The 11,524-nt window shown below is 33.0% G+C and overlaps 1 protein-coding gene and 1 long non-coding RNA gene across 5 annotated transcripts; one reads left to right on the top strand and one right to left on the bottom strand.

Annotated features, from left to right (window-relative positions):
* Positions 1-1,087: 1,087 nt before the first annotated feature.
* On the bottom strand, positions 1,088-6,823 carry LOC122603870 (otolith matrix protein OMM-64-like). The gene is made up of 8 exons (XM_043776705.1): positions 6,681-6,823; positions 6,236-6,341; positions 4,533-4,810; positions 3,884-3,989; positions 3,515-3,793; positions 3,074-3,141; positions 2,862-2,986; positions 1,088-1,587 (listed from the first exon to the last, which is right to left on the bottom strand). The coding sequence occupies exons 1-8, from the start codon at positions 6,740-6,742 to the stop codon at positions 1,229-1,231; spliced, it is 1,383 nt and encodes a 460-aa protein (XP_043632640.1). The 5' UTR covers positions 6,743-6,823; the 3' UTR covers positions 1,088-1,228.
* A 236-nt stretch (positions 6,824-7,059) lies between these two features.
* LOC122605789 lies at positions 7,060-8,823 on the top strand. 4 transcript variants are annotated; one of them, XR_006324720.1, is made up of 4 exons: positions 7,060-7,364; positions 7,468-7,829; positions 7,931-8,071; positions 8,458-8,823. It is a non-coding gene; the product is annotated as an uncharacterized LOC122605789 (long non-coding RNA). The 4 variants fall into 4 exon arrangements; XR_006324721.1 differs by lacking the exon at positions 8,458-8,823 and having other exon boundaries at positions 7,468-7,548; positions 7,719-7,829; positions 7,931-8,141; XR_006324722.1 differs by lacking the exon at positions 8,458-8,823 and having other exon boundaries at positions 7,468-7,548; positions 7,709-7,829; positions 7,931-8,141.
* Positions 8,824-11,524: the final 2,701 nt, after the last annotated feature.

Genomic DNA, 11,524 nt, shown 5'->3' with positions numbered 1-11,524 from the left:
GTAAGAATGAGGTGCAGCCTATCACCCTTTTCAATCTGAGCCCACTCTAACCCGTTGCCCATTTACTTGCCTACTGTTTGACAGTCACCCAATGATCAACAGTTCAACACCACATTTTAACAATCTTACTTACGAAGTAGAATATGGCAAAAACATCAAATGATTAATGCAATAAATTTATGGACAAAAAAAAAAAAAAAAAAAAACTTATCCAAAACACTAATAAAAGGCTCAAAAGCAAGGATTTTAATGGATAACATACTACGTGAAAAGAATCTGTTAACCAATACTTCTTCCTTCCATCAAAGGATATCTACATAATTCTGGATCCAAAACCCTAAATCCATAATCATGGACTAAATATTCATCCATATCCTTCCCAAAACCTTCAAACCATAATTACAGACTATGAATCAATTTACTTCCTACATGTCCTGTTACATAAGCTCATGTATCCAAAAAATGAAAGCTGGAAATGCAGTAAACAGCTAGTAGAGTATTTATACGTAACTTTCATCTATATGTAACAAGTAAAATCGAAAACGGGCATCGTTGCTTATTAAACATAAATGTAAATACTAAAATCACATTCAAAGAACAAAAAAGACCACATGCCACATTCGATAAAACTAGATTCAGCAAAATTAAAAGCACACACACCAACAAGATAAAGCATCACGACAAAGTAACAAAACCACGGCATCAAAACAAAATTATGCAAAAAACCTAAAAATATCACAAACAAAGCAACAAAAGGAGGTTAAAGACATGATTTCATATACCAAATATGCCTCAAAAATAGAAAGTAATAACAACCCACAATCAGATACTAAAAACTTTTGTTTTCGATCTATCGAACGATACTAATAAAAACCATAATAACTTCTCTAAAATTAACCTTTTCCATTCATTCATCTATCCATGTCATTAAAACTATAAAATGTATCATACTAGACCATTTTGTTATCGAAACGACATCGTTTTGATAACAAAAAGATGACCTAATAAGGTTATATTTTAAAGTTTTAATCACCTAAAAGAGACGTTTAAAATGTATGATGGCCTAAAAAGTTCAAAGGACTAGAAGGGACAAATCAAAAAGTACTCAAGAATTTTAGACAATAGACCCTTAGAAACTTGCTAGTGTGCTATATCTGGGTATTTACCTAAATAGTTTTGTTGATACAATTTATCACAAACGATTAGTACAAAAGAAAGAAACAAACGCTTATGATGTGTTACTTTCCTGAACCTCATCACGGAGTGTATCATCCTCATGTAGATCATCACCATCTTTATGGAGCGTATCAACCTCGTGTATATCATCACCATCTTTATTATCATTATCAGTGTCTTGAGAACCATTTCCATTATCATTATCAGTGTCTTCAGAACCATTTCCTTCTTCGTTGTCACTATCTTCTGCATCATCATCATCATCATCATCACTTTCAATAGGTGCTTTGGGCTTTGGTGGGGCCACAAAATCAAATGCGGACCTTCTACGTGAACCAACAACAATGTTGCTTGTATCAATACCTTCCAGCTCTTTAGCTCTTTCCTTTCTCCGTTTCACTTCTTTGATTTCTAACAAAACAAATATACGGTTTTGGTGACGATAATGCTACAATTGATTAAACAGAAAGTAAATAAATAACAATGGCAACACTTTCAACTATAAGTTGAATCACGGGGTCTAACGGGCTTAACGTTTCCCATACTCTATTTTTAATCCAGACAACAACAAATCGTTTTTTTATACAGAATATTATTGGTCAAACAAGTGAAAACTTGACATGCAAGATACAGGATGATTACTTCATTACTTGGGCATGAAGCATTTCTATATAACTACAATCATACATTCGGTAAATGACTCGACAACCTGGTATGGAGTCTATCATTTAACAAGGAGCAATCTTTAATTAGTATCCATACTACATTAGCAAAAGTACTATACTTAATCTCATTAGATTAGCATTAGTACTGACTTATCCAATCAATTTTATAGCTGGTTTGTAATTAATCTGAGAGCAGGGATATGTTTTGTTCCGGAAGTCTTTTTCTCAAATCTGCGTGCCTGGTAAACCATATTACCCCAATTTCCTTTGATGATACGATAACCATTACCTAAGAATGTCTAGCAATTCGTAGTTGTCTAAATCCATAGCATTTGTGCTACATCAACTTTATTGGAATATTTAAGTTAACAGCATAGTATTCTACTACTCTGGGATAATGTACTTGAAAGGCCACCCAAGTATTCAACATATTAAGATCAGACATCTATTACAACTTTCATAGAGTCTGACCAAGTATGCATTTGTTTTCATTTCTACCAATTCTAGTTAAAAAAAAAAAACATGACGAATAGTAGCATCAAAAAACTGTTCCTTTCTTTCAAGCTAAAGCATTACAAACAATAATTAAAATGGGTAATATGTGTAATACCCTCGAAAAGAGTGGCACCGTTTTCATTTTACAATTGTAAAGAGGGGCACAATAGGCAACTACATAACTATAAAGGAAGAGCATTTTTGTCATTTTACAAAATTCTGAAATGGTAGATATGATAACATGTAAATGCTTCTGCAGCATACATAAAACTTCTAATTTATGGGTGGCCTTGTGGTAAAAAGTTAAAATATAAGTGGGGTGTCTCCCAGGCCCCAAGTATATTTTCAGTTGTTTCAACCAAAACTGATACATTGATTATGAAACGCATTTATAAAGGCTAGAAAGTGAATGTGTTTATGGTCAACCGAACCACAACAGTTAATTAATTAAGTATCCATTTTGACCCGAACCCGTTTGGACCAATTACCAGAATCCCTATCTTCCCACATCATTTAATAGCTAACCTTTTTCAGAAGGGTTTGCCGATAATCCTTCTTTCGAGAGAATGTTTTGCAGTTCCTTAAGTAAGAAAGCCTCACGTTTGTCCTCAGGAGCTTGCTTTGCTTTCTTGTATACGTTAGGACCAATACTATAAAGAAAAAACGATAATGCAAGGTTACAAAAGTAATAATAATGAGATTATAGGCTAGAATGTCTAAAGAAGGACTAGAATCACCTCATCCCACAAGCCTTAATAATTGATCTCAGGCGCTCCACTTTCTTTCCATATGATACCACTTCCTTCTGTATGAAAAAATGTTTTTAATGATTAACTTATGCATACATACATAGCTGGGTAACGTGTCAAAACTAAGATGGGCTTGGGTCGAAACAGGTGATTCTGATAATTCGGTTTATTTGTTTTTGTAAACAATTAATGTATTAAACTCAACTACATAACTACATTGTTATAATAAAAATATATCTATATACACAATTACAGCATGTTTAGCATTTAAGACAAATTTTAACGATTTCATTACTGCTACTTTTTTGTTACTTTGCCTGTTTGACCCATTAACAGACATATACACCCCAAAATGACAATTCTAAATCTAACTTTTACTTATTAAATGACACTTCGAACTAACAGGCTTAAAAAAAGGGATACACCTACCTTCACAGGTTTTTCAGCAGAAGATTCAGATTCATCATCCACATCTTTTACATAGTTCTTCTCAACAGAGTTTTCTTCATCATTCTTGATCTTTTTTTTCCCACGCTTAGTCTCATGAGCAGGTCTATTACGTTTCCTAGGCCCTTCAGATTTATTAACTTTTGCTTTTGGGGCCAATTTCTTTTTTGGTTTTACTTCAGCTTCTATATGATCATTTTCACCATCAGCATCTAATTTGGATCCCCTCTTTTTTGGTGAGTCGTTTTCAAAATTTAGGACCTAAGAACAAAGTAAATGAGTATGCTTCAGTAGGTATACACCTTCTCACAAAAAGCACATTATAGAACCACATTAAGCAAGACATCTCACCTCATCTAATTGCTTACTTATTAGTTTCTTAAATGAATCAAGAGAAAACTTTTTGAGGTCAAGATCTTCCTCTAACAGCCGACGTACACCAGCCACAGTCAGTTCCCTGTACATAAAAGGAAATTATTACACGTTAGCAAGGTGTTCACAAGTCAAGTCAGATGTCAATTATGTAATTGACACAAAAACAAGATAATACCACAGCGGTTGAGGAACTTAAAGGTGTCAAGATAGGAGGCTTGGGCATGTTGGATAACTTGTTTGGTTATTATTTCTAACCTTTATAAAACAATTAGCATGTAAAACAAGATTTACATAGATAATAAAATTTCAGAAATAACCCACTTTCTTCACTGAAAGAATTTAGAAGGTTTCTAACATTATAAAAATACACTTTTGGCTGTTTTGGTTCCATTTGACCAGTTAGTTTCCTTTTGTGCTAAATTCTCCAACTAGTTTTCTTGGATAAAATGATTTATCAGGTTTTTTTACATTAGAAATATACTTTTCACAGTTTTGGTTCCATTTAACCAGTTAGCTTTTCCACTAAATTCTCCACTTAGGCCTGTCAGGGGCAAAACAGAACCTGCCAGCCTGTTCATGGGTGCATTGTTCATAAATGTATCAATTTCACAGATAAGGTACATACTCAGAGTTGGATCTAAAATAAGTTGCCTTGTTCCATAGGGCCTCCTTTATCATGGTCTCGGTAGGTATTTTCTCATCTGCATTGCCCTGAGTTTCAGAGCTTCCAGATTTGGCTGATTCCTTTGCTGATGAAAGTTCCATAACTGGAGAATCTCCAACTGTTGATTCATCTGCTGTTACCGTATATTCTTTAGGTAGCTCTTCCATTTTAACATCTTCTAACTTATTTTGTTTCGAACCCTTGGAAACATCGTCATCATCTTCTGTGCCACTTAAGTACTATCAAAGAATTGATGGCATACCATAAAAGGCAAGCGTCAATCACTTAGCTAACCAGAACTTATAAAGCTTATATAACTTCTCCAACTTTCAATAATAAAATTATATTCCAGGCATCATAATTTACAAAGCACCTTAACAATTTGCCTATAGATTAAAGTTAGGAATACCCTTTCCAGTTAGCTGATGTACGAGGCATCTCAAGATAAACTAACACTGCTAAGTGCTAAGCACTGAGTAAATGACCCTTAGCAAGGTACCATTAGTTAGAACCAGAGATCTACATTCCAGATGGAAAATTAAACGAAATCATAATGACAGAAAAATGAAACATGATCATAGGTGTCAACGAAAAAATTGAAGGTTCTTTCTTCTTAAACGAAGGTACTTTTTTTTTCCTTTCTAATATTGAAAGAAAAACATGAACCGGTGTTGAGAGAAAATGAGAAGTGTTGAATGTAAAGTAGAGCGACAACTGAAACATCTGAATCATGATACTATATAGTCATGCCCTAGTGTGTATTGTTGCCCTTTAAGTCTACACTAGAACTTTTTTTACGGGACATGAATGATCATACCCAACAGATCACAAAGGTTAGGTCTGGTAAAAGAGATGTAATCTAGTGTAATTCATTATATAAATCCTAACAAGGTTTTCCAAATGCTCAAAACATTTTACTTGTGTTTGAGATGACCCCCTTACAGAACTTTGAATGCAGTGTCAGTTACCCGTTCAGTGTTTTATTCCTCAACAGGCCGGCAAATGGAAAATGATACAGAAGAATCGTCTATATAACCTTACAACTTGTTAGGACAATATAACTTTAATGCAATTAATAATAATCCTTAGATGTGAAATTGACAATAGCTGTTTAACTATATTTCAGCCAGTATGAATTTGTAATGGTTTAGTAGAGTTTTAGTAATTTTTGTATTTATTATTAAATGTTGTTGAATTTATGGGAGTATTATTCAGAGGCGGAACTACATAATATAAGGGGTAACCCAGGCTATGGGTCCGCTAAATTCAAGTAGTTAAAATTTTTCAAAAAATGATGTATTTTTTATTGGTGTTACAGGTCAAATAAATATAGGATACCGGTGTTGTAAACAATTTTAAACTTTTGAAACCTTTTTTATCAATAAAACTTATAAGGATGTATCTGTGCAACTAAATGATAAAGAAAAGCTACTAAAAATGCCAAAACTTCTTAATATTTATTAAATAGAGCCAAAAATCTGTAAAAAATGCTAAAAATCGTAACAATTTAGTTGTTATCGTTACTTTATGCCGATACAAGGCTAGTGAAAAAAAAAATTGTGCTACGGGTCACTTCCGGTTCTGGGTCCGACACTAGCAATTGATATATATATATATATCAAGAGTGAGTTTATAAGAAAAAAAAAGGAAGGAAAAAGGGGTACCTTCTCTAACAAGTGCTTGACAAACTTCTTATGTGGATCCAATGCATATGTATCTAAAGCCAAGTCTTTCTCCAATAATCTTCGAACTCCCTCAAAAGTTAAAGAGCTGATATATACATACACATATATGTACATGTATAAGAAAGAAAACAAAACAATCTTAAGTTTTATTTATAAAAGTAAAAATAAATATGGAGTATTTCATTTGGCAACTACTGGGTGCAAAACTACTTCAAATTGGTAAGCAATTGAGGAATCGAATAGGTTCTGAGCTAGAAGAGAAAGGTACTGAAGACAAAAACCCTAGACTTGAAAATTTAATTAATTAATTTAGTTACAAGAAGAAGAAAATGATGGAAGTAAAAAGGAGGCAATTAAATTCAATTCAATTAATAAATGAATAAATACAATTAGATAGATAGTAAAAAAAAAAAAAAGTAGGTACTCGGATTGGTCTCTGAAATGCTGCAGGCGAGAACGCATAGCTTCCTGTATTCTACTCTCCATCTCCTTCTTCTTCTTCAAGTGCCCAAACCCTGACCAACGAATTGATTGATTGCTTTTGCTGTTTTTTTTTCTTTGCTGCTGTTTTTGGTTCAAAATAATTTGATGAAATGTAGTTGAGTGGGCGATAATGGGCTTTAGCTGGATCGTCTTATTGGGCTGGCCTTTTGACTTTTGTATATGTATGGTAAAGACCTAAGTTTGAAAAACTAGGGACAAATTGGACAAATCTTATTCACGTATCATTATTTCTCTCCTATTCTCTCTTCTTTGCTTTTTTTAATTATTTTACCTTGTTTTTCTTTATGGTAGCCCGTCAAGTATCTTTATCTTTATTTTTGATAAAAGAGGATCCCAAAACTTAAATCTCTCTTAAGTGGCAATATATCCCCTTTACTTTCACTAATCCCCCTCAAACGTATAAGACTTTGACCAAGAAAACCATTTTTAACGTTTCTTCCCCATTTTAGTTTAGGGTTTCGTTTTTTCCATGTCAGAGTTATTATACAATCTGAAAATTTAGGGTTCTTCTGCTTCAATCTGATGGTTGTCGAAGGATATTGGATATATATTATTGGCGACACCATGTTTCATATTCTATGTTCACCTACCACATCCTTTCAAGGTTTCTTTCCAAATTCAGTTTAGGTTATCTTTTCATTTATCTTTTTCAAAGTATAAGAATGAATTGGTTTGGTGTTTTAATGGTTATTTTGGTTTATTGCTAGAATGAAGGATGGTGGTTGGCTGGTTGCTCACAAGGTGTTTGATGTTTTGTCTCAAAGAAATTAGTGTATTCAAAAATAACGGTAATATATATATAATAGTTAGATAGTTTATATGATTAGGCTTGGTTCTACCTTTCAAAAGAAAAATCAGTCTTTTGCCAGCTCGGATCTATTGTACGGTCCATTATATGTTGTAATTTAAACTTCTTTATCTTTAGCATGGATAACATGGATGTTTTAGGATAACGCAGGTTAGGCATATCTTTATGACAAGAAAAGTCTGAGAAAGGTCATATATCCATAAATGAGCCGAAGCTCATATACAATTGACTCAGTAGCAATGTATGCAAGTTTGGCATAAGGTAAGAGGTGGTTAATCAAATATGACTATTTTATATATAAGTTTGTGTGTTTTGATATGTTAAGATTCGTCATCACTTTCTTAATAATCAGATTTCAGCAGGTGTTCTTGGACCCTTACTTGATGAGGATTGTTGACGGTATTGATGCGATAGATGTTAGTGTGTTAATCTTTTGTTGAAGCGGGGTGTTTCCACAGGAAGTTAATGGCTCATTTAAAAGGCTACTACATTATATTTTCAAGGTGTGACGTACTGACATAACAGTTGTAAGTCTGGTATATAATGAAACAACACAACCAATTCATTTTGATGTTATCGCCATGCATTTCGTTTGTTCCGCCGTACTGGTTTGTTAGGCAACTAATTGGCATGTAATTGAAATAAAGAGCAAAAGACATTGCTTTACAAAAGACATTGCTATACGAGATTACGAGCACTAGACCAATATTGGGATTTGGGCATGTAATAGAAAAAAGAGCGGCACGCCAATTTGGATTTACGTTAGCTCATACATTACTACATTAACAAGTTCATATGGAATCGCTTTACATTATAGTTATAAGTTGCACTTTTTTTATTACATCATTTTTAATGCTTTAATTTTTAGATGAGGAGTTTGTTTTAACAGGGAATATCACCACAACAATCCAAAGCTTTGTATTTCGCTCAAGACTTTTGTCATTCTTGATTCGTTTTTGCTCAAGGAAGTTGTACCACTAGGATGTAAATAAGTTTATTTATGAATGTATTTTGCAATTTTGTTTTGATAAGTTTTGATTTGGTCAATTTGAGTTAGGCGAACATCAAAATCTACGAGTATATACCTGGGTTGATTATAATGTGAGTTTTGTTATTCCGAGAACTTAGTTTTGTGGACTTTGATGTCAAGTGTACGTGGAATTCTTTAATCAAGTTTAGGCTCTTTTACGAGCTTGGTATTATGTAATTAATTTAAGTGTAATCAGATTTACAAATTTTATTTATACTTTCTTAATCATGCCCGGATAGTCATCCAGATTGATTAGCTAGTATAATTTAATCATCAATCACCTCTATGATTTATCGCCCTTGTTGATACCCTTAAAAGGCGAAGCCCCTACCTATCTTTTTGGGGAAAAGGTTATTTATTTTCTTTTTGGAATGAATTTCTACTTAAATAAAATAAAATTACAAAATCAAAAGAAAAACAAGATTTAAAAAAACCATACTAATTACATACTAACTGATCACTTCGTTAATAGTTGCCAAACATACTATCTAAACATACGATAGGACACAAATACTTTAAAGGTTGTCAAACTTCCGAGTTCCGATACAAATATACACAAAAAAAAAAAACGACACAAATACCATATAACAGATCAGCAGTTGGTGAGTGTAGTGGTTGAAATTAAAGAAGATATCCTACACGACACGACGATACCTCTAAAACTTTTCAAGGATGATCATTGACTACACATTTCAGCTAAGTAATGTTGATCAAAACCAACAAAAGCACCTTCTAAACAACCAAACATCAAATAAGCTACCAACTATGCCTCATCGATGTTCAAAAGTTTGAGAAGCAAAATGGGAAGGTCGAGTAGGATTATATGTATGGTTTTAAACATGTAATTTTTGCTGCAAGCCGAAACGAATTGGGTTTGACCAAAAAAACTTTTTGCAAAACCTTTTTATACTTATTCTAATGTCAAAATATATCAATGAAAAAATACACATATATTTCAGTTGAACATCGTGGTCATGATATCATAACCCCACCAATGCTTGCCATTACATCCGTAATAGGCAACACATATACATATATTCAAGAATTATACGAGCATTAGAGATCAATGCATATATGGCTGTATATCGTCTTGCTGCTATTATTCACTCAAATAATAACTACTGTACTAATTAACAGGGACATTCACTAAAAACAAAAAGAGATCTTAGTATTATAGTATCAGAAGTAGATTAATAATAGAGTTAATTACAGAAATCGTCCCTGTCGTGGTACAAAACTTGCAGGTTTCATCTTTACCTTTCATAAATTACAGTTTTAGTCCAAAATAATTTTTTTCGTCAACACTTTTAGTCCTGACCACCAACGTCCTTTTAGAATCTGGTCACGTGCTAGACAAATGATGGGCATATTTGTCTTTTTATTAAAACAAGGACCAAAAGTGTAAATTATTTATGCTTCTTTTCCAGATGATAAATTTTCAATTTCTTCATCATCAACAAATCAAAACCACAAAACAAATCCAACAAATTAAACCCATTAGTTCCATGTTACATACAGTGAGTCATACACATACATATAAAAAAATTTATAGATCTACAAAGATAATATTGCATCTCACTTTGGTATTATAGTCTTCCAATCACTCGTTCCTTTCTTATATGACATCTTTGAATAATGATTCAAAATCTTTCTCATCACTTCTCCATAGAAATTCTTTGAAATCCAATAAAGCTTTCAATAAAGTAAATGTACACACAAACATATATATATATATATATATATTATATAGATATGAAAATATTATATAAATATATATGTGTGTGTGTGTTTGTGTTTGAGTTTCTTTATATGTATTATATATATATATAGATATAGATATAGATATAGATATAGATATACAGATATGAAAATATGTGTGTGTGTGTGTGTTTTTGAGTTTCTTTCGGTACCACCATCAACACAACGAGTCACCACCGTTAACCGCCACCAACACCACCATCAACACAAAGATCTAAACTTGGATGTTGATTCAGACGGAATATAGTAACACCAACGGCGGGATGGCTGGATATTGGCCGGAAAAGAGGTTGCGTCCAACCCTTTCGCCGCCGATCACCACCTTTTCTACCTCCGATTATCAACGGATCTGAGTCGGGGTACTCGCATATTGTATGAACACTTGTTTTTAGCTTATTTTTATTATTGTTGAATTTTAGTTTTTTATTTTTAGATTTGATTTTTTAGGTTTTTAGAGTTTAAATAGTTTTTTATCTTATGAGTTTGGATTTGACGTGGATCGAGAATTTGAGTGGTGTTGTAGTGAAGTAAATATGACTATTAAAGGATGTTTTTATTTAAAATTCTTTGGTGGTTTGTTAATGAAGATGTGATTAAAATGATGAATCTGGTGTTGAATTTCTGATGATGATGATTGATGGATAAAAAAGTTAATTACAGTTTTGGTCCTTGTATTGATGAAATGACTAAGTTACCCATCACGTGCAGGTCACATGATGGGTTTTTAAACAGACGTTGGTGGTCAAGACTAAAAGTGTTGACGGAGGAAACTATTTTGGACTAAAACTGTAATTTATGAAAGGTAGGGATGAAATCTGCAAGTTTGGTATCACGACAGGGACGATTTCTGTAATTAACTCTTAATAATAATAATACTAGTCTTGTGGCGCTGGTGCTACTGTCTTCTTTTTCTTCTTCTTGTGTTTTGCCTTCTTATTGTTGGTAATTTCCCTTCTTCTCATCATCATCATCAGAATTATTGTCATTATGCTTCCTCTTTCGATTCTTCTTCTTCTTATCCTCGTCGTCGTCGTCGAGGCGTATGTCAGGCTCACCCCTTTTCCTTTTCTTGTTGTTGGTTATTTCCTCCTGACTAGCCTTATCGTCCATTCTCTTCTTCTCATCATCAGAATTATTAGGTTTCCCCTTTCGATAATTATCAAGAAAT

Source organism: Erigeron canadensis, chromosome 6, assembly GCF_010389155.1.
Source record: "Erigeron canadensis isolate Cc75 chromosome 6, C_canadensis_v1, whole genome shotgun sequence".
Taxonomy (NCBI): domain Eukaryota; kingdom Viridiplantae; phylum Streptophyta; class Magnoliopsida; order Asterales; family Asteraceae; genus Erigeron; species Erigeron canadensis.
The sequence above is the reverse complement of the archived record's forward strand: the minus strand, read 5'-3'. Positions and strand labels throughout refer to the sequence as shown.